At 38.6% G+C, this 18,420-nt stretch overlaps 3 protein-coding genes across 6 annotated transcripts; 2 read left to right on the top strand and 1 right to left on the bottom strand.

Annotated features, from left to right (window-relative positions):
- Window positions 1–36: 36 nt before the first annotated feature.
- On the bottom strand, window positions 37–2,110 carry dnaaf1 (dynein axonemal assembly factor 1). The gene is made up of 2 exons (XM_033977492.2): window positions 1,285–2,110; window positions 37–794 (listed from the first exon to the last, which is right to left on the bottom strand). Exons 1-2 carry the CDS (start codon window positions 2,108–2,110, stop codon window positions 37–39), a joined length of 1,584 nt encoding a protein of 527 aa, XP_033833383.2.
- Window positions 2,111–2,382: 272 nt separating this feature from the next.
- On the top strand, window positions 2,383–4,716 carry mrpl44 (mitochondrial ribosomal protein L44). Its single transcript, XM_033976446.2, has 4 exons — window positions 2,383–2,593; window positions 3,538–4,006; window positions 4,113–4,291; window positions 4,403–4,716. Exons 1-4 carry the CDS (start codon window positions 2,418–2,420, stop codon window positions 4,572–4,574), a joined length of 996 nt encoding a protein of 331 aa, XP_033832337.1. The 5' UTR covers window positions 2,383–2,417; the 3' UTR covers window positions 4,575–4,716.
- A 485-nt stretch (window positions 4,717–5,201) lies between these two features.
- On the top strand, window positions 5,202–18,385 carry agfg1a (ArfGAP with FG repeats 1a). Of its 4 annotated transcripts, XM_033976438.2 has the most exons (15): window positions 5,202–5,544; window positions 9,763–9,856; window positions 11,773–11,888; window positions 12,899–13,064; window positions 13,512–13,674; window positions 14,090–14,206; window positions 14,912–14,983; window positions 15,446–15,655; window positions 15,968–16,130; window positions 16,213–16,292; window positions 16,402–16,506; window positions 16,599–16,643; window positions 17,090–17,242; window positions 17,379–17,470; window positions 17,634–18,385. In XM_033976438.2, the coding sequence occupies exons 1-15, from the start codon at window positions 5,378–5,380 to the stop codon at window positions 17,691–17,693; spliced, it is 1,803 nt and encodes a 600-aa protein (XP_033832329.1). In that variant the 5' UTR covers window positions 5,202–5,377; the 3' UTR covers window positions 17,694–18,385. The 4 variants fall into 4 exon arrangements, with proteins under 4 accessions (XP_033832329.1, XP_033832331.1, XP_033832330.1 ...); XM_033976440.2 differs by lacking the exon at window positions 14,912–14,983; XM_033976439.2 differs by lacking the exon at window positions 16,599–16,643.
- Window positions 18,386–18,420: the final 35 nt, after the last annotated feature.

The raw sequence follows: 18,420 nt of genomic DNA, 5'->3' as shown, positions 1-18,420 counted from the left end.
TTTGAAAACTAATCATGTTAATCTTGCTTCTAATGTTCAATCCAACTCTTCAATCAGACAGGTGCTTGCTTTGTTGGTTACACTTTCGGTTTGCAACAATAGTGGTTCAGGTGTGTCAACACATTCCAACTCCAGCAGTGCGAATGATTTTTCCTTTGGTTCACCTCGCAATTCATTTTTGCTCGGCTCAAAACTAGCAACTGACCCAAACTTCTCATCCTCAGTATCAGACAACACCACTATTTTTGGTTTGGACATGGGCTGTGAGGACAACACTGTGATGAAGTCTTCAGGCTCTGCTTCCTCCAAATCTGGCAGATCATCTATGTACAATTGCTGGTCTATTGAAAGGTGGATGGTTTCAAGATCATCAATATTTTGCATTTTTGTGACTAAAGACCCTGGAAGGAGGGGCTGTGTCTTCTCATTCTTCTCTCCATTCCCTTCCTTTTCCACATTGATTGAGTGATGATGTTTGAGTACATCGTGAGTCTCCAATTGTTCATCTTTTTGTGCCAAATTCTCAGTATTCACTTCTTCTATTTGTGTCAGGCTATCCAATTGGCCTTTGCCGTCATTCTCCATCTGGTGCTCATTGACCTCCACACTTGCTTGTACTTCATCTTCGGCTTCAGATTGTTTCATGTCTTGCTGGTTGTCTTCTTGGCACTGTAAAATCTCTTCATGGGCGTCCAGGCTGTCTTGCACAAATGCTTCTACTTTTTCACTTTGCTCCGAGCTCAATAGCTGATTCTCATGTGTGTTCTCCACTCCATCCACATCCACAGTCTCTCCTAAAAAAAAAAAAAGTTGTTAAATTCATTGACAATGCATTTTACTGTCAACTATACTTTTTTCAGCCAGTCACAGCCTTGTATTTTTGTCTCTCAACCAATCATCCATCCATCCAAATTGAAATCGCAATGTGAATTGATGCAATTGTTGAAGTACCATAATTTCCTCCACTAATAAATACACAATACACAAACAAAACACCTTATTCTGCCTTAAATCTGCTAGTTTAGATCTGTGCAAACATGTTCTGAAATGCATGTGACTCTTGTATTAACTTCATATTTCAGTCTTTTAGTCGATTCCTCTGGATGCGTTTACTTTAAAAAATTACAACTAGATATCTTTCCCAAATTGTTCAGCACTAGTACACACCACAACCCTCCTCCACCCCACCGCATCTGAAGCTGCATGACCATAAGCCTCCTCAACCTCTCCATCTCAAGTGCCAATTCGCTCTCTTTATTAGGACAACAACTAAACACACCATACCCGCTTCTTGTAGCTCACGTTGGCGTTTTCTCTCCAAGGCCTTCTGCCGTAGCAGTACCATTCCATCCAGGCCTTCTTGAATTTTCCTCCTTTCTCTGGAATCCCACAGCTCCCTCTCTGTGCGCTCTGCCTCCAAGCCCCCTGATGCCCAAGCTTCTGCACAAGCCCTGTCCTTGGGGAACACGGGTCGATCATCCAGAAAGGTGAGGTGTTTCAGTCGCGCAATCAGCGTTTTCCTATAATTTGGGATTTTCCTCACCACCTCATTGCCTATAAGATTCAGCACTCGGAGATCTGGAATTGTCTCCAGTATGGTGAGAATTTCAGGATCGTTTAACAAGTTATGAGACATGTCCAGCACGCTTATGGCCAGGCATTCAGTGAGGTGATTTATGTCCTTTAAAGATTCAAGCTTATTGTGAGCAATCTGAAGAGTGCTGAGGTCTGGAAGAGAGGAGATGTTCTCTATGGTTTGGATGAAATTGTTGGAGACATTCAAAGTGCAAAGCTTCTTGAGGTGATCCAGATTTTCCAACTTGTAGATGAGGTTTTGCTGAAGGAAAAGGCTGCGGAGGTCAGTCTGGGCATCCAAGTTCTCAATCCGTTGCAGACCATTGCTCTCCAGCCAAAGACACTTGAGTCCAGTGTATTCCTCCAAGTTCTCAATGGTTGAAAAGCCCTTGAAATGCAAGTATAAGGTGTCATTCAGGTAAGGTGTGGAGTAAAGTTTGTGCTGCATGCAATGATCCTTAAGAAACTTTTTGGTAAGCCGTGGTCCAGTTTTTTCCTTCTTTTCTTGGTCCATGCTTTGCTCTTGTTTTACCATGTTGTATTCACCACTCTCTTGTGCCGTGTTGGGTATATTTTGACTCGAAATCGATTGTAATTTTAAATCCACTTCTGCTATTTGAGGTTTTACTACAACTTCGTCTCCCATTTTTAAAAGTAACTGGCTAAATAATATTCCTTGTGTCTTACGTGCGAATCCAATAAAAAACACTACCAAACTAGCCCAGTTTGTTAGTTTCAGTTGTTGTCTGTTGCTATGGTTACCCCAACTCGGACTAAACATCTGAGGTTTTTGTTGCCAGTCGGACACGTTTAGCTGTTGCACTTCGCTGTCAGCGAGCAACATGGCTACAGGATTTTTACTCAATCGTGCAGCACTAACGTTAGGAATCCACTGTCAAAATGCGTGCAGGAATGTCACTCTGACTCACGTGAGGGGGAAAAAGCGATGGATGAAAACTTATGTTTATCTGATGGCGAAAAAGCTGAAGCTTGAAGGACCTCCGCCGCCTAAACCACGGTATGCTAACAGGCTATTTCGCAGAGAGAGCATTTCAAGGCCATTGCTGCAGGGACTTTATTTTCAGTCTATGCACATTTTTCATGTATTGTTATAGGCCTATGGTATATTTCTGTTTTGCCAAATGTGACTGTCAACACGAACTTAGTAAAGCGCAAAAGATAAAGCCTACAGATCATAAGACGAGCATCATCTTGACAGGTTTGGAGTTTAGCTTGTGTGTTGTTGTTTTTTTATGCTTTATGCTACATACAATGCTTAAACCCGTATGTAACGTCTTTTGAATATTATTATCATTATAATAACAAACACTCAGATGGACAAAAAGTTGTAAGAGTGAAGACATTTCGCTGCTAATCCAAGCCACTTCTTCAGTTCTGTTCAGATTACCGGTGGACAGTGTTTATATCACATTGGACCACACTTTTGAAGATTGTAAGGTACAGATGTTAGCCAAAGAAAAGAAATGGTTTGAGAGGGGAGTTAAAAAAGCTATTTATGTTAGGAAAGACAATATTTCTTTGAATAGGAATGGGGGCCTTAGACATCATGTATCTCCTATTTGCAACTCCTCAGACTTAAACCTAAACAAGGAAAATAATAGGGCTAGCCAGTATGCTCATGTAAGGAAGTGTCCACCAGTTATCCAGTTGACAGATTAAAATTTTTCTTTTACTTAAACCTGGAAGACTGAGGGATTGCACAGACAATTCACAATTCACAAGAGCACCTGTCACGAAAACATCTTATAGTTTATACAAGCAAAAGCAGTACGTTTGTTAGTATTTATAATTACTTATAGAATTTTCTTACTCAACACTCAGCAACCTAAATCATAACACTACAAAAATATAGGTCCAGTTATCATTAATCATTAATTTGTGAAATAATAAACATTAAATAACTATGTATGTTATGTTTACATTTTGGGTAATGTTTTGCAGCTCACAGAAACCTAACTGGGATTACCATGCAGAGGTCAATGCTTTCCAAACCCGCCTGCATGAAAATTTCTCATTGGAGCTTCTAAAAAGGGCTTTTGTCAATCCATGTTATCTGAAAGCAGAGAGTGAGAGAAGACAAGGATTGGGTGTGGACACTGAGTTGACTGCTCTTACACTGAAAGATAATATCGAGCTTAGTGCTAAAGGAGAAGCATTCACCAAAATGTTTGCAGCTGACTGGTGCAGGGCCAGCTTCCCCAGTCTGCCAGATGAAGGGGTGAAGAGTGTTGTAGATCATCTCACTGGTGTACGCACAGTCACCTACGTCTCCAGAAGATTAGGAATTGAAGACCTCACCATGAGTGCAGAATTTCCTGTTCCAGATGAGGTCCTCTATTCTACTTTCATGGCCATAATAGGAGCACTACAGCAGAGCAGTGGTGCAGAACGAGCAGGCTTTTTCCTCAGGGTAAGTATTTCAATATGCCAGCCACTATTTATGTACACTTTCAAACATGTATGTGTTTTTTTTTTTTAAATGACCATTCTTCTGTTACTTCTTTCTCACTTCATAGGATTTCCTGATTACTCAAATGATTGGAAGGGACTTGTTTGATTTATGGACTGTTGTGAATCCTATGGGCCTTCTAACAGAGGAGCTGACAAAGAGAAATATTCCTCTTCCTGAGCCCCGTCTCATAAGGGCTGCAGGAGCCAGCACTGTCCTTCCTCTGTACTTTGTTGGCTTGTACAGGTATGTGTCTCTCTTTTTCAGGCACCATGCACAATTTCATGTTTGTGATCAAATATTGTCATCAAATATTATGATCATAATGTACTTTTTCATTTCACTTCATTTATTCAGTGAGAAGAAGCTTTTGGCTCAGGGTCCAGGAGAAACGTTAGCTTTAGCTGAAGAGGAGGCCGCTCGAGTGGCACTGAGGAAGATATATGGCTTCAGTGAAAACCGAAAACCAATTAACTTCTCTCCTCAACAAGACCAGCAGTCAACAGTTCAAGCAATTGGTAGCAATTGAGATTTTATTTGTTATAGTATTATATAATTTCTTTTTGCCTAACTTTTTGTTATGTTTAATGACACAAATCCATAAAACCCATGTTCTGTGTAAATACTGCAAAGATGAAAATAGTCAATAAAAATGTCATGGTAATCAATTTAGACACTGACTCCCCCTTAATCCATGTCTCACTTGGCACTTTTATTTAATATGTAAATTCACTTGCTTCCCGGTATTTCAAATTATTGCAGTACATACAATTAACCACATGGCGGCACTGTTTTATTTGAAACTGATAATGCTTGACAGCAGCCAAAGAGATTTTGATTTAATTATTTAAATATATATGATTCGCGGAATGCAGTTGGTATGGCCGAAATTTTTTATGCGTAATTTATAAATTGCATATGGATTAATAGGCCTATAGGCACAGATGCTTGAGTGTCATATGACAAGTGGATACAAAAACACATTACTAATTTGCCTTTTGTATTATTTAATTAAGATGGTTTGGTGTTTTTGCTTTTGATACTTGGTATTATCAAATCAAGCATGTAGCCTAGTACAATGTTAATTCATACACACATAACGGGATTAAAACGAATGCGGAAGTGTGTGGCATGCACCATCTCGCCCCCCTGCTCTCCTCAGCAGAACGCCTCTCTGCTCAAACTCCTTGTTCGAGAAGACGCGAGGCCGCCCTGTCTATAGCTCTTAACCCCTCTGCACAGCCGGGCGGCAGTCGTGAAAAAGCACAAGTCCCTCTCTCCTCTGATAGCTGGTCCTACTGTATATTTATTGGTGCTACAAAGATCTTTACTATGGCGGCGAGTGCGAAGCGAAAACAGGAGGAGAAACACCTGAAGATGCTTAGAGAAATGACGAGTTTGCCTCCCAATAGAAAGTGCTTTGACTGCGATCAGCGGGGCCCAACCTATGCCAACATGACTGTGGGCTCGTTTGTGTGTACCTCCTGCTCTGGCATCCTGTAAGTACTCTCATTAATCCAGTGACCTTAGTTTAGACATGGCGCACACGGCATAACGTTTTGATACCCTTCAGCCGCTGCAATGTGCGTCAAACACTGCAAGTTAGCATATGGAAGCTAGCTAACGTTGGATCCTTATCACAATGTGTGTCAGTGTGGTCTTAATCTGTTGTGTCATTGTTTGATGCATTCTACTGTGCGGGCAGATTAGAGTCAAACACAGTGAAATTATCACTGATCAGAGATTGTGGCTAATTTAAACTCTCAGTGCTAGAGAGTCTACCAACTCACTGTGACTTGCAAGCTAGGATTGAGATAAGCCAAGTGCCTGCTAGTACTACTGCTAGTTGCTGTTAAAATGATAAACGTTCTGGATGGTCTGAGACAAAATCTTCAAAATATCAAATGTGAACTGCAAATCGTTCATGAAAAAATATAACAACAAAAGTCCAATATCTTCCTAACAGAAATGTAACACTATGCAACAAGTTAAATAATTAAGAAGCTGTTATAAGCTGTTACCGGTTTTACTAAAAAATGTTAATTCCTTAACGGATAACGGTTAGATAACAGTATATATTACTCGATCTCTAGAAGTGTAGTTGTGTAATCATCAAGCCTATGTAGCTCAGGACTGAGGATTAGTGAAGCATTGCATTCCTTATTCACCTAAAGATAACCCTCCTCCATTAAACTGTAAACCAGGCCTCATGGTACATACAATAACACACTAAAATTACTTTGCATTAAGCAGATTTAAAGTCTCTCCTTTTAATCTTACCCATGCTGTCTGATCTGCATTCTCTGTAACTGCTGGATTCATAAACAGTAGAAAATGAACAACATGCTTGTGTGATTTAGGAACACCATTGTCAAGGGCAAATGTTATCCAAATAAATATGTAAAAATTTTACCATATCATAATTCAGACAAATATTAACAACAATGGTCATGCAATCCACACGTTACTTATTGTTCTATTTTAGGTTTAAATGTGATACTTATTTGCGGTGCAGCTACTAGCTGCTGAATGAAAAACCTAACCTCTCTTTCACTTTTTCACCTTTTAGTGTGCTCTTTTTTTTTTTACTTGACCCTACTTAGGCCATGGGCACTCTCTCATCTAAAAATATGTATCAAGTCAGATCTCATCTAATTACAGATTAGAATAGACATAGGTTTTATAGGTTTATTTTCAGCATATGCATGGATGGCATTGGTGAGACATTGGCTAAAGTGAGGATTTGTAGGACCAGTGTCTGTGGCTTATCTATGCTGGAAACCTGTTGTGATTGTAAGCTCAGGAAGTGCCATGGCCTCACATCAGCTACATCAGCACCATGTGATTTTGAACACGACCCAAAAGGAAATTATGAAAGTATTGTCTCTTTCAACATTCTGCGAGGCAAATGCAACGTTTCTGTTTTTTGTCAGTTTGTATTTTTGCTGAATTGTTTGCCAATATTTACTCTGGCAGGGGCAGCATTTTTGTACTTTGCAGTTGCATGTGGAATTCCTTGCCAGAAATCAACAGGTTAATATATTAAATTCATAAATTATATTAAATTATAATAGTTTTTGCTTTGACAAGTCATTTCCAGGGGGGGGGGGCGATAAGAGGCATTACGTCATTACAGAAAATCTCCACTTATAGTTGCGGTTGCTAAGTGGGTGGAGCTGGAATCTGCTATGTAAACACATTCCTCATCAAGGTGGAGGCTTTCCCAAGAGGAACCTGGCTCACAATGTGTCTGTGTGGAGAGCTCCTTACAGCCAAGAAGTCCCCCCACTCTGTCAGCTGCTGACATGGGAAGTGTCACTGTCACTGTTCTGAGCTGACGAGCTGTGGTGGTAGCTCAAATATAGTCTTCCATTGTTTACTGGAGAGCACATGCATAATATGAATGATGTGTGAAGGAACAATGCAATTTTACAACTGACTTGAGTTCTTGACAGCATGAATGATTACTGTAATTATAGTAAGGCATAAATTCAAACTAATCACATAAAAAGGAATAGATTTATTACATTACAAATATTTCAAGTGGAATGTCTTAAAAATTCTTACAGCTCTTTTTAAAAAAATCTTATAAAATAATTACAATTAGATTATCAACAGTGTAATGGAAGAGTGTGTTTTTAAAATAAAAAAAATCCAACAAACTTGAATCAATTCAGCAGCAGACCTAGATGTATGACCATGCAGATAATACCCATGGCCTTTGCAATACCAAAACTACCCAAGGTGCAGCAAGAAATATTTATCTTTGTAGCTTGACACATGTTTTGAAGTGCTGCATTTAAGACGTTTGAGGCTGTTGATGTTCTCTTATCTGACCTAATTCGATTTTATATGACAAGGATGAGATCAGTCAGTCGCCTCAGGCCACTCAAACAGCTGACTCCCAAGTGAAATTTACTACAAGTATCTAATGAACTTGCATTTGCCAGCTTATATGATGTGAAAGATAGACCTTGTTTACAAAAAGAACAGTCAAATGTGTAAAGTGTGGGTGGACTTGAGAACACGTTTTGTACAGGGAAGTGGTGAATAATTTAGCAGGTGGGTTTAGTATTACACTTTAAGCCAGGACCCATATGTGCAACATACTGTGAGTACTATAGAGTCCAAACAAATTTAAACATGGTAAAATTACTTACAATTACACAACAATTTGATGTAATGACATGGCCATTTTTGTTTCCCTTTTTTAATTATATAATGTTTTTTGTTTAGTTTTTTCTTCTTTTTTTTTTTTTATTCAACTAGTTAAGATATTATATTATTGCTTTTGTTGGCACTAAACATATTTTCCATCTCTGATCCCAGAAGGCCTCATGCACTGATGTGTTTCCTACCCTACATGAGCAAATATTTGCCAACTGTGTTGTGTATGTAAGGTTACAGAAAGGCAAAATGTGCTGAAATAAGACTTTTTTTGGGGAGGGAGGTTCCTTTTTTATGGACTGTTATTACCAGTTCATACCGATAAAGCAGACTAAATACTGACCTTGGTTCTAAATTCATTGCGACCTTGCAACCACACTAGCTCCTGCTAATGTGGTTGCTTACTCATGGATCAAGAATAAACAGTCAAGTACTCTGCAAGCTTAATATAAAAACCACTGAAGGCTGTTTTTGACCTGTTACAGTTGATGACCATTTTGAACTCGGAAGAACTGCCTCTTCAACAGCAGAACTTGCCTGGGATTATGGGTCTTACTATTACAATAATTTAATTTCTAAACCATTACACACCAATCAAGGGTTGTCAAAAGTATAAAAAAAATCTTATAATATTTAATAATAAAACTAGTATCAAATCAATTTGTGCAGGTATCAATACTAAAAAAGTTAGTCATAGGACATAAATGAACCTTTCTTGAATAGCTTTAGAACAAGGGTGTCAAACTCAATTTCACTGAGGGCCACATCAACAAAATGGGCCAGATGTAACTGTAAAACAGCATAAATGTAACTGAATGTAATGTATAATAAATGTAACTGCTTTTTTAACATATTACTTGACTACAAACATTGTAACTGCTTTTTTAACTTATTACTTGACTACAAACATTGCATATATGTTTAGATGTAAAAAAAAAATATGATTGTAACTGCGTATCTTCTGATAAACTGAGATTTCAAGACAGTCATACGTTTTAATTTACCTTATCGCGGGCCACATAAAATCATGTGGCAGGTTGCATTTGGCCCCTGGGCCTTGAGTTTGACACATGTGCTTTAGAATGACCTTGAGCTGCATTAGGACAAGTATAAGAGCACATAGACTTGTATACGCTCATGGACTATTCCTTAGTTTTGAAATTTCAGTATTTTGACAACACTACTACAGCTATCGCTATTCTCAGTTCTGTCATTTTCTTGCCTTTTATTGTCTGAGTTTGGGAATTGCTTATCAGTATGAAAATATCCCATTTCTCATAGTCATTAGTTCTTTCCATCAAAACAAATATTTGGAATTGTATATCGTATGAAACTGTAGTATTTAAGTAATGATCAGTTGTTATCACAAGCTTTGAAAGACCCCCACCACATGGCCTAGGGACCTTCAGGGGTTGCCATACCCCACTTGAGAAACATTGGTCTACACTGTGGAAAGCCAGTTTATTTGATTGTGGTGAATGATCATGTCCCACTACTGTCACACGCATTGTCCTCACCAGTGACCTCTATCTTCTCCTCTTTGTCCACAGGCGAGGACTTAATCCGCCCCACAGAGTCAAGTCCATCTCTATGACGACCTTCACGCAATCAGAAATCGAGTTCCTACAGAAACATGGCAATGAGGTGGGAGCTCATTATCCTAATGTTGTTTTGACAAGGGAAATGTATGCTTTTGTCTAGATAGTGCTGTTGTGTCATTGGACAAGACACACTGTACACAGGTTAAGGATTGTCTGACTGAGAGTGAATGTGACTGTGGGTAGAAATAAAGTACAACATATATGAATAAGTCATGTATTAATTACCATGCGCTATCCCAAAGACATAATGGCATAATCATTTCATTAGATAAATCATCCCCATGTATCTCTTACAATGAACTTAATAAATAAATCAGTTAAGATACAAGCCCTATGTTGTATTTTATATTTGGAGTTATGTTTTCACAGGAGCATTTCAGAGAAATCTGAAAGATTAACTGCTAAACTAATACAAGAACGCCACACATTTCAGAGCATGTTTGTTGAGGTTTAAACTACAGTTCTTTTTCTATTAAAGCCAGGGTAGTTTGTGAGTTGTGTTCACTGACGATGACAATAAAAAGTTTTCTGATGCTGATATTTTATTGTATGCTGAGGACATTCTAGCTGAATCAGATCACGTTTAAAGTCAAACTATATCCCAACTTTTTTTTTCACTGCTAAACTGTGTACATATAGTGTTTTAAGAGCTTTATCTATCTGTTCCTCGTGCTTCTTTGGTCATTTTAGTGCAAACTAGGTTATTTTGCAGCTTTCTGGTCAAAACATATAAAACTGTGGCTCTAGTCACCATTGAAATTTTAAGTGCTTGGTGACATCACACAACACTGCTGGGATTACGGACAAGTTTATGATTTCAAACTCCTGGCTGCAGGAATGGAGTTTGAAATGTTAGCCGAATCACACTGTTCCTCATATCTCCAGACCCCAGTCCTCCTCTCCCCTCACCCTCTCCTTGAGTCCTCCAGGTACTACAGAGTTTATCAGCTGTATTTGAAATGTAGATGTTGTGAGTTTAGGTGGTTTGTCCCTCTTTAAAGTATATTGAATGGTCTTTTTGTGTCAGAATTACAGGAAGACTCCACAATTTCTGGTTATAAGCATCACTCAGCCATGTCTAGTAAATGGAGCACAGAATAGAGCAATGCCACCTGGGACGCGAAGCCTATTATAAACCAAATTGAAACAGCAGGGGAAGACTCAAGGTTGAAACTAGTGCATAGATCCAAGGCTGCTATATCAATTCTGCAGTGTTCAGGTTTCAGTTTCACACCTGAAAAGAGATGCAGACTAGTTTGGAAGAAGGCGAGGACTGAAAAGTTAAAAGTGAAGTTGGCTTTCAATTTAACCACAAAGACCACAGAAGCTCAAAGTTCCCATCGATCTATGAGCATTGCAGTAACCTATAATGCAGATACGCCTACTACTCGCACATTTTCTCATGTGCTCCATTTTTAAGGTGTTCACAGTCTAGAATTTGTTTTCGTCGAAACCTAAAATGGAGGACACATAGTTTAACAATACTGACACTTTTGACACTATAGTGAAAGTATGTTGTTCAAATGTATTAAGGTTGTCAAAAGTATCGAAAATCAGATACTAATCAATACCAAAACTGGTATCGATGCTAGATACTTATTTGAGCAGGTATCGATGCTAAAAAAAGTCACATTCACAGGACAGAAGTGAACCTTTCCTAAATAGCTAGTATACGCCTATGGACCACTATGGGATCTACTTGTAGGATTTAGGGATTACGTAGATATAAAGCCATGTAGTAATATAAAATAAAGTATTATTATTTATGTATAAAATCACATTGTATTGTTTAAATAAAGAGTGTTTTTTGTTACTGTGGTATCGGAATTGGTATCAAGTATCGATTCTATTCCTTAGTGTTGAAATTTTTGTATCATGACAACACTAGATTGTATTTAAGTTGTGAAACTGAATGTGCTTTAAGGCTGAACGATCTCTGACATACATTTCTCTTCTCAGGTATGTAAACAGATTTGGCTGGGCCTGTATGATGACAGAACCTCATCCATACCAGATTTCAGAGAACCACAGAAAGTGAAAGACTTCCTCCAAGAGAAATATGAGAAGAAAAGATGGTGAGCATTGTTCATTGCTCCCAGTGCAAACTAATAGACACTTCAGCTGTGTGTTTGTCTACTGTTGTTCTTCCCCTCTGCCTTGGAATGTCTCACACAGCTCCTAGCAGTTAGCCCCAAGTAGCTAAATTACTCTAAATGTAGGTCATAAACTGCTCAGAATTTAAATATGCTACTGTTGTTTCTCTAAGTTATGTTTTTGAATACACATAAAATGCCATATGGTTGTTGTCGTGCATTGCGGTAGTTAGCTTTTCATTTTGCAGTGGAAGATAGAGATTGGCACTGGACTTGTGTCTCTGTCTAGACTTGTCACTACTTGCTGTAGAAACTCCCAGCTGCATGGGGTTTTCTACCTAAAACTTATAGTGTGACAGTGGGTCATTAAAGTAACTCTAAGTTTAAAATACTTTCATTTTAAACATTTATTTGTTTTCTTTTTGTTCTAATTGGTACATTTTTGGGTGTCAATTTAAGTGTAAGGTTTAAAGGTCCTATATTACACTAAATTGACTTTTTGAGCTATAAGTAATGTTATAATCTTGTTATTTTCTCAAAAAGATACCCGGAGTTGTCTAAGTCACACATATTTCAGTAACCCTTTATTATTAGTCCATCTACATCTCCAAAGCTCAAAATGCTTTGTTCCATCTTGCAGTCATCAAGTGGTAGTTTTTAATTTCATAGCTCCTTTTACCTTTTGTTCTGTAGAGATTGGCAATTGAAACAATTCAATTCTAGTGAAGATGTATGTTTAAAAATCACATCTGACATGTATCTGAATTGTTGTAGTCTGGCAATGTAGATTTTCGAAAGTGGTATGTTTCAGCACATTTCTGCTGACAAAAAGTATGATCTGCTTGCAAAAGTATGATTTGATTATCATTATTGGGACAATCTTTTTTACAATTATCGAGGGCCCAAATAGGCCTTCAGTTTCATTTTTAATCAAACTTAAATGTCTTTTGCTAATATTATCATTAATAATTAACATTTTGTCCGGCTTTCAGGTGGGTACCTCCAGAACAGGCCAAGGTTGTTGCTTCAGTCCATGCCTCCATCTCGGGCTCGTCCAACAGCAGCACGAGCAGTACCCCAGAGGTCAGACCACTCAAGACACTATTAGGAGAGTCTGCACCATCGCTGCACCTCAACAGGAACACCCCACCCAATCAGGTACCGTTCTTTCAGTATATGAAAGCTGGACCAATATTTTTGGGATCAATATCTATCATGTGAACATTTTACTAGAATAAGATTTAAGTCGTGAAATGTTGAATAAACCACTCTTTTTGGACTCATTATAGATACAAACTAAGTACAAAAGTGTTTCATTCAGCCATTTATTTATTGCAGCTCATGATTTTAACAATATTGTACATTTAGAAGTTTTTGGAAGGTAATCCTGCTTTAAGGTTATTTATTTGTCATTATTATTATTATTATTATTATTATTATTTATTGTCAGTGGCATAAATTAGTTTCAATATTATAATTTATCGTCTTTTCTTCATCAATACATCGCACATAAAAATTTGTTATCGTGACAGGCCTTATTATAACATATGATAACTTAAACGTGTGTGCGTATTCTAATCTAAATCAGTGTTGTGTTTTTAACAGTCTCCAGTCGTGAGCCGTGGACAATCCCATCCGCAGCAGTTTCATGACAAGAAGTTTGACCTCCTCAGTGACTTGGGAGGAGACATCTTTGCAGGCCCACCTAACGTCAACGCTGGCGCCAATTCCAGTTTTGCCAACTTTGCACATTTCAACAGTCACACAAGTAAGATACAGTTCCCGTTTTGTTGAGATCTAATTATGATACAAGGGTGCTTGGTCGCTACCCGATGCTGCTCCAGGGGTTACAACCATAAATGCAAAGTTTGATGGTACAGTTGTCAGGAGAGGAATGTCAGATCCTCAACTGGTGACTAATTGTACATAAATCTTTTAGTGTTTCCTTTCTCCATGCAATGTAATGAAATGTAATTATCCTTGTGGCATTCCAGCAATATAACCATAGCATTTGTGTTTCTCATCTATATCGTTCCATTTCACAGTTTTTACCACCAAATATCTGTTGTTGTTTTTCCACAGTTGTGTTAGTCATGCGTTCTCAGCAACCGCCTGACATTTCACCCATTGTTTATCCTGTTGTCTCATTGTGTTTTTTGTTCTGTCACTCCATCCATCCCCAGCGCCTCAGACCACCAGTGCAAATGCAGACTTTGCTAACTTTGACACATTTGGGACCACTGTTGCCTCATCAGGTGGTTTCCCCTCTGCTCCTGCTTCATTTCAACCTACAAATACAGGTATATTCTGCATACAGCTGTAGTGTAAACAAACACCTTCCTGATAGCTCTGTCAAGGTTAGGGCTGCAACAATTAATTGAAAAAAAAGCATGACTTATAATTTACTCTACTAACAGAAAAAACACGTTTTTCTTTACCAATAGAAAAAGTAATAACCTTGGTAGTCAACTTGAGCAATTGTTAGTCACAGTCCAACACAAAGTAGCATATTTTCTCCAACGTCATGTATAATTTTAGTAATTATTTTGATTATTGTATAGTTTTTCTTCATATTTGTCTGACTTCCATACTTCTATATTTCTCATTTGCCTTTCCTATCTACCCTGATGTCTGCACTCTTCCAAGCTAACTGTCCGTTCTTCCTCTTATTTTACATAACATGGGCTGGAAAATCTGCCAATTGTTTAATGAAAGGAACAACCCACTGAAATGTATCATCATTTTTCAAGGAGGTCTTTGAGATGGCTCACTAGAAAATTGACTAGAAAAATACACCGGTTGAGAAGAACAATAAATAATCAGTAATAAAAGTCATTCTAGTTGAGAGCCACTGTTGTCTGTCTAATGCAATCATTTGGATACATTTTCCATTTATTTTCTTTACCACTGCTTGTTGTTCTTTTTTCATTTGCCTGTCCACTTTCCCTGAGATGCCTCATTGCTTCATTTTTTCTGTCCCTTTTTACTTTGATTTTGGCTGCCAGCTTTCACTGTGCTCTCATCCAGCCGCAGTATGGGTGAGTTTGGTACTGCTCTGCCCCTCCAGGCAGCACACAGTAAGTCTAGCCTCTTGCTTTATCCCACTGTCTAGTGGACGTTTCCTCACTGCTTGTGTGTGGCATGTGGCTGTGTCAACTCCTCTGAAACTTGCAGCTTTCCTTCATTATGCTGTGTGTTAACTAAAAGCATCTAAAATATCAGAATAAAAAAGTGAGCAGACTAGCAGGTTGCAGAGCATTTATAATTGGTTTGGGCTCAGTGACTTGGTGACATACTCTACTGAAAAAGCAGATGGTTTTTCTTATGACTAACTGTCGTCAGGCTTTGATTGTTGCCTTGTCGTCAGGTTTTGATTGTTGCCTTCCCTAAAACTGGTAGTCTATACTCAGTTATGTCTGTCCTTTGCTTATTAATTCTTGGTTGCAGCTTCTTCTGTCCCTCTAAAGGTTCTTTTTTGTTTTATTCAGGGCGTCAAAATGTCCCCTTTATGATTTTTTTAATTTCTCTTTTTTATGCAGGTAGCACCTCAGGGGGACTAGGAAATACCAATTTTGCAAATTTTGACAACTTCCCCAAATCGTGTAGTGCTGACTTTGGATCCTTCAGTTCCTCCTCCCAGAGTAACTCCACAGCTGGCAGAGAAGCTGCACAGAGTAGTGCCCCTGCTGATAGATACGCAGCGCTGGCTGACCTGGATAACATTTTTAGCTCTGGCAAAACCGAGCCAGGTAAACTACTCCTGCCTAGCCTGTTGTAGACAGGGCCAATACCAGAACAAAACTCAAAATTCTCTGTTCTGTTTCTGTTCAATTGAAGAATTGAATTGAAAAAAACATGTCAACTAACAAGTCCCTCAGAATAGCAGTGTAAAAGACCGGGTATTATTCAGTCTTCATATAAGATTCAACGATAATTGGTCATATTTTGTTATTGGATATGTACATTTCTAACTATTAAACTGTTGTCATTTTAGTAGGTTGAAAATGGCAGCCACCTTGGGACCCTCTTTACTTTCCCACCTCTGTGTGTTTTTACTTTAGGAGGTGGTGTTCCTGGTGGCACAAGTGCAGCCGCAGCAGCAGCTAATGTGGCCCAGATCCCTGCAGCTGGAGGAGATCGCTACGCTGCTTTAGCTGAACTTGACACTGTGTTCAGTACGTCAGCGCCCACTAGTGTCTACAACACCACCAGCACCTCTCATGGGTGAGCTCAATGTGATCTGATATGCAGTATATACTATACTGTCTACACTATCTCTTAACTACCTCTGTTTGTTTTACTGCAGCAGTGTGTTTGCATCAGAGGGTGGAGCACCATCAGCACAACCACCACAGACTATGCCCACAATGGTTCCTGGTTTTGGAGGTTAGTGAATGTACTTTTTCTTAAATCCTAATACGCATTTAGTGTAGACTGAATTTTACACATTCATTCTGTTTTCAATGTTTTAAACATTCTGTTTATGTTTCCACAGCTCAGTCAACAAATCCTTTTGTAGCTGCTGGCATTGGCCCTTCTGCAGCTCCCACCAACCCGTTTCAGACCAACGGCCGAGCAGCTAATGTGGCAGCAGCAGCTGGTATGTCCTTGTATTCTAAAGGCTTTAGCTATTCAGCTAGTACTGAGCAGTTATTTTGACATTTGTCTCATTGTTGTTGGCACACGGGACAGGTTTGTTGGGGTTTCTTCAGGGGCAGGCAGTTCCACCCCACCTGGGTAGGTCCATGGTGTACTCTGCCCCTAAAAAACATAATTTTTGTATGAATGCTTTAACATTTTTTCACCAAACGGAAAATAGAGGTGGGTGATATTGACAAAAACGGCTGAATGATTTTATGAGAATATCCCTATGATGATAATCGGACAGTATGTACTTTTTTGGTCAAAAATATCTCCCACTTCTAATTACAAAAAAAAACCCTAACTAATGTAAACTTATGACTTGCATTTGTTTAATTGTATACACAATTGCGATAAGCCACTTGATGTGTAACTTGTACTGTTTCTCATGAGGTTGTAGATGATTTGGTTATCTTGATTTTTTTGACGTTGGCTAACAGATGTTGGTTTGCGTTTTCATTGGTTTGCATTCTTAGCAAAAATATCATATCCATTGAGCAGCTATTCAGTGCTACCTGTTTTTGTGCTGTGTTGTGTTGTAGCTTCATTCGGCACTGCGTCTATGAGTATGCCATCTGGATTTGGAAACGCCAGTGCTTTCAACCTCCCAACCAGTTTTAGTGGGACTTTTCAGCAACAGTTTCCCGGTCAAGCTCCTTTTCCTCAGCCCCCCGCATATCCACAACAACCCAATGGTTAGCATCTAGCTGTCTACTACAGTATGCACTATACACATATCTGAAATATGCATTATCTTATTTGATTCATTTGTTGTGTTATTTTTAAAGTAGAAATGTTTTTCTTTATTTTTTTCTTTTTCTTTTTTTTCAGGTGGATATCCAGGCTTTGGTCAAGCGAAGCCTGTGATGACTCCTTTTGGGCAGACAATGGCTGGACCTATGGTTTCTAGTAATCCATTCCTTGTAAGTACCATTGCAAGTGCACACAAGGCCATATCCCCTAAACTCAAACCTCATATGCAGGATTACTCAAACATGCATGAAATAATCACATGGTTTGAAGCTCATAAGTCAATTTTGTTTTTGTTCAAATCTACATATTTATTAACATGCCATCTGCTTTCAGGGTGCAGGGCCATCTATGCAGTATCCAGCTGGAGGCTCTTCAACAAATCCTTTCTTATAGTGATCATCGCTGATGGGTTCACTACAGGGTCAAAAATGGCGCGCTTGCACCTATTGCACTGTTTTGTTTTACAAGTAGCTTTAAAAAACAATGTTTGTAAGGATTTGTATTTTCTATGACATGAACGTGTGCAAGGGGCTATGGCTATAAGACAAAGTGGTGGTGTGTGCTGAGGGAGAGGTTGATCCCCTCCTCTCTATTTAACCTGTGAACTGGCTTCCACTGAGCCACAAAGTATAATCTCAAAGGCTGAAACTTGAGTTATTGCATACAGTACATCCTATCCATTATGCTGCACTTCTGTACATATTTTGCAAGAAAAAATCTTTGTGCATATCAGTATTTGTATTCAAACCACAAGGGTAAGATTTTTGCCTCTTAAGAGCTAACAGGAACTGCCAGTTAATGTATTTGTTTAAAAAAAAAAACAATATTTAAAGCTGTGCTCACTTGAGAAAAAGACTGCTTATTGTAAAGGCGGAAACTGCGAGACTGCTGCTTTGGAGGGGCAGGTGACTCCCTTCATTATGAATTGTATGGTTCTTAACTACAGTCCAACCACACTCAGGTGGATAACGGGAATTGCTTATGAACTGAAAACCACTTTCATGATAGACTTTTAAGTTAATGTGTAAATATATATACAGTATATATATTAAAATGAATTTTAAGTCAAAGTTGACCAAACTGTTCATTTACATTGATGTGTGAGATCTTGTAACATTGT

The sequence above is a fragment of the Periophthalmus magnuspinnatus genome, chromosome 13, assembly GCF_009829125.3.
Source record: "Periophthalmus magnuspinnatus isolate fPerMag1 chromosome 13, fPerMag1.2.pri, whole genome shotgun sequence".
Lineage (NCBI taxonomy): Eukaryota > Metazoa > Chordata > Actinopteri > Gobiiformes > Gobiidae > Periophthalmus > Periophthalmus magnuspinnatus.
This window is presented reverse-complemented; position numbering and strand designations above follow the sequence as displayed.

Excerpts from the sequence above, each read along its gene's own strand:
- dnaaf1 (XM_033977492.2), bottom strand. The coding sequence starts at position 2,110 with ATGGTAAAACAAGAGCAAAGCATGGACCAAGAAAAGAAGGAAAAAACT. Across the intron at positions 795-1,284 it reads ACGTGAGCTACAAGAAGCGG|GAGAGACTGTGGATGTGGAT; the intron begins GTATGGTGTGTT and ends TTTTTTTTTTAG.
- agfg1a (XM_033976438.2), top strand. The coding sequence starts at position 5,378 with ATGGCGGCGAGTGCGAAGCGAAAACAGGAGGAGAAACACCTGAAGATG. Across the intron at positions 14,984-15,445 it reads GCCCCTCCAGGCAGCACACA|GTAGCACCTCAGGGGGACTA; the intron begins GTAAGTCTAGCC and ends TTTTTTATGCAG. Across the intron at positions 16,644-17,089 it reads GGCAGTTCCACCCCACCTGG|CTTCATTCGGCACTGCGTCT; the intron begins GTAGGTCCATGG and ends GTTGTGTTGTAG.
- mrpl44 (XM_033976446.2), top strand. The coding sequence starts at position 2,418 with ATGGCTACAGGATTTTTACTCAATCGTGCAGCACTAACGTTAGGAATC. Across the intron at positions 4,007-4,112 it reads GAGCAGGCTTTTTCCTCAGG|GATTTCCTGATTACTCAAAT; the intron begins GTAAGTATTTCA and ends CTCACTTCATAG. Across the intron at positions 4,292-4,402 it reads TACTTTGTTGGCTTGTACAG|TGAGAAGAAGCTTTTGGCTC; the intron begins GTATGTGTCTCT and ends TCATTTATTCAG.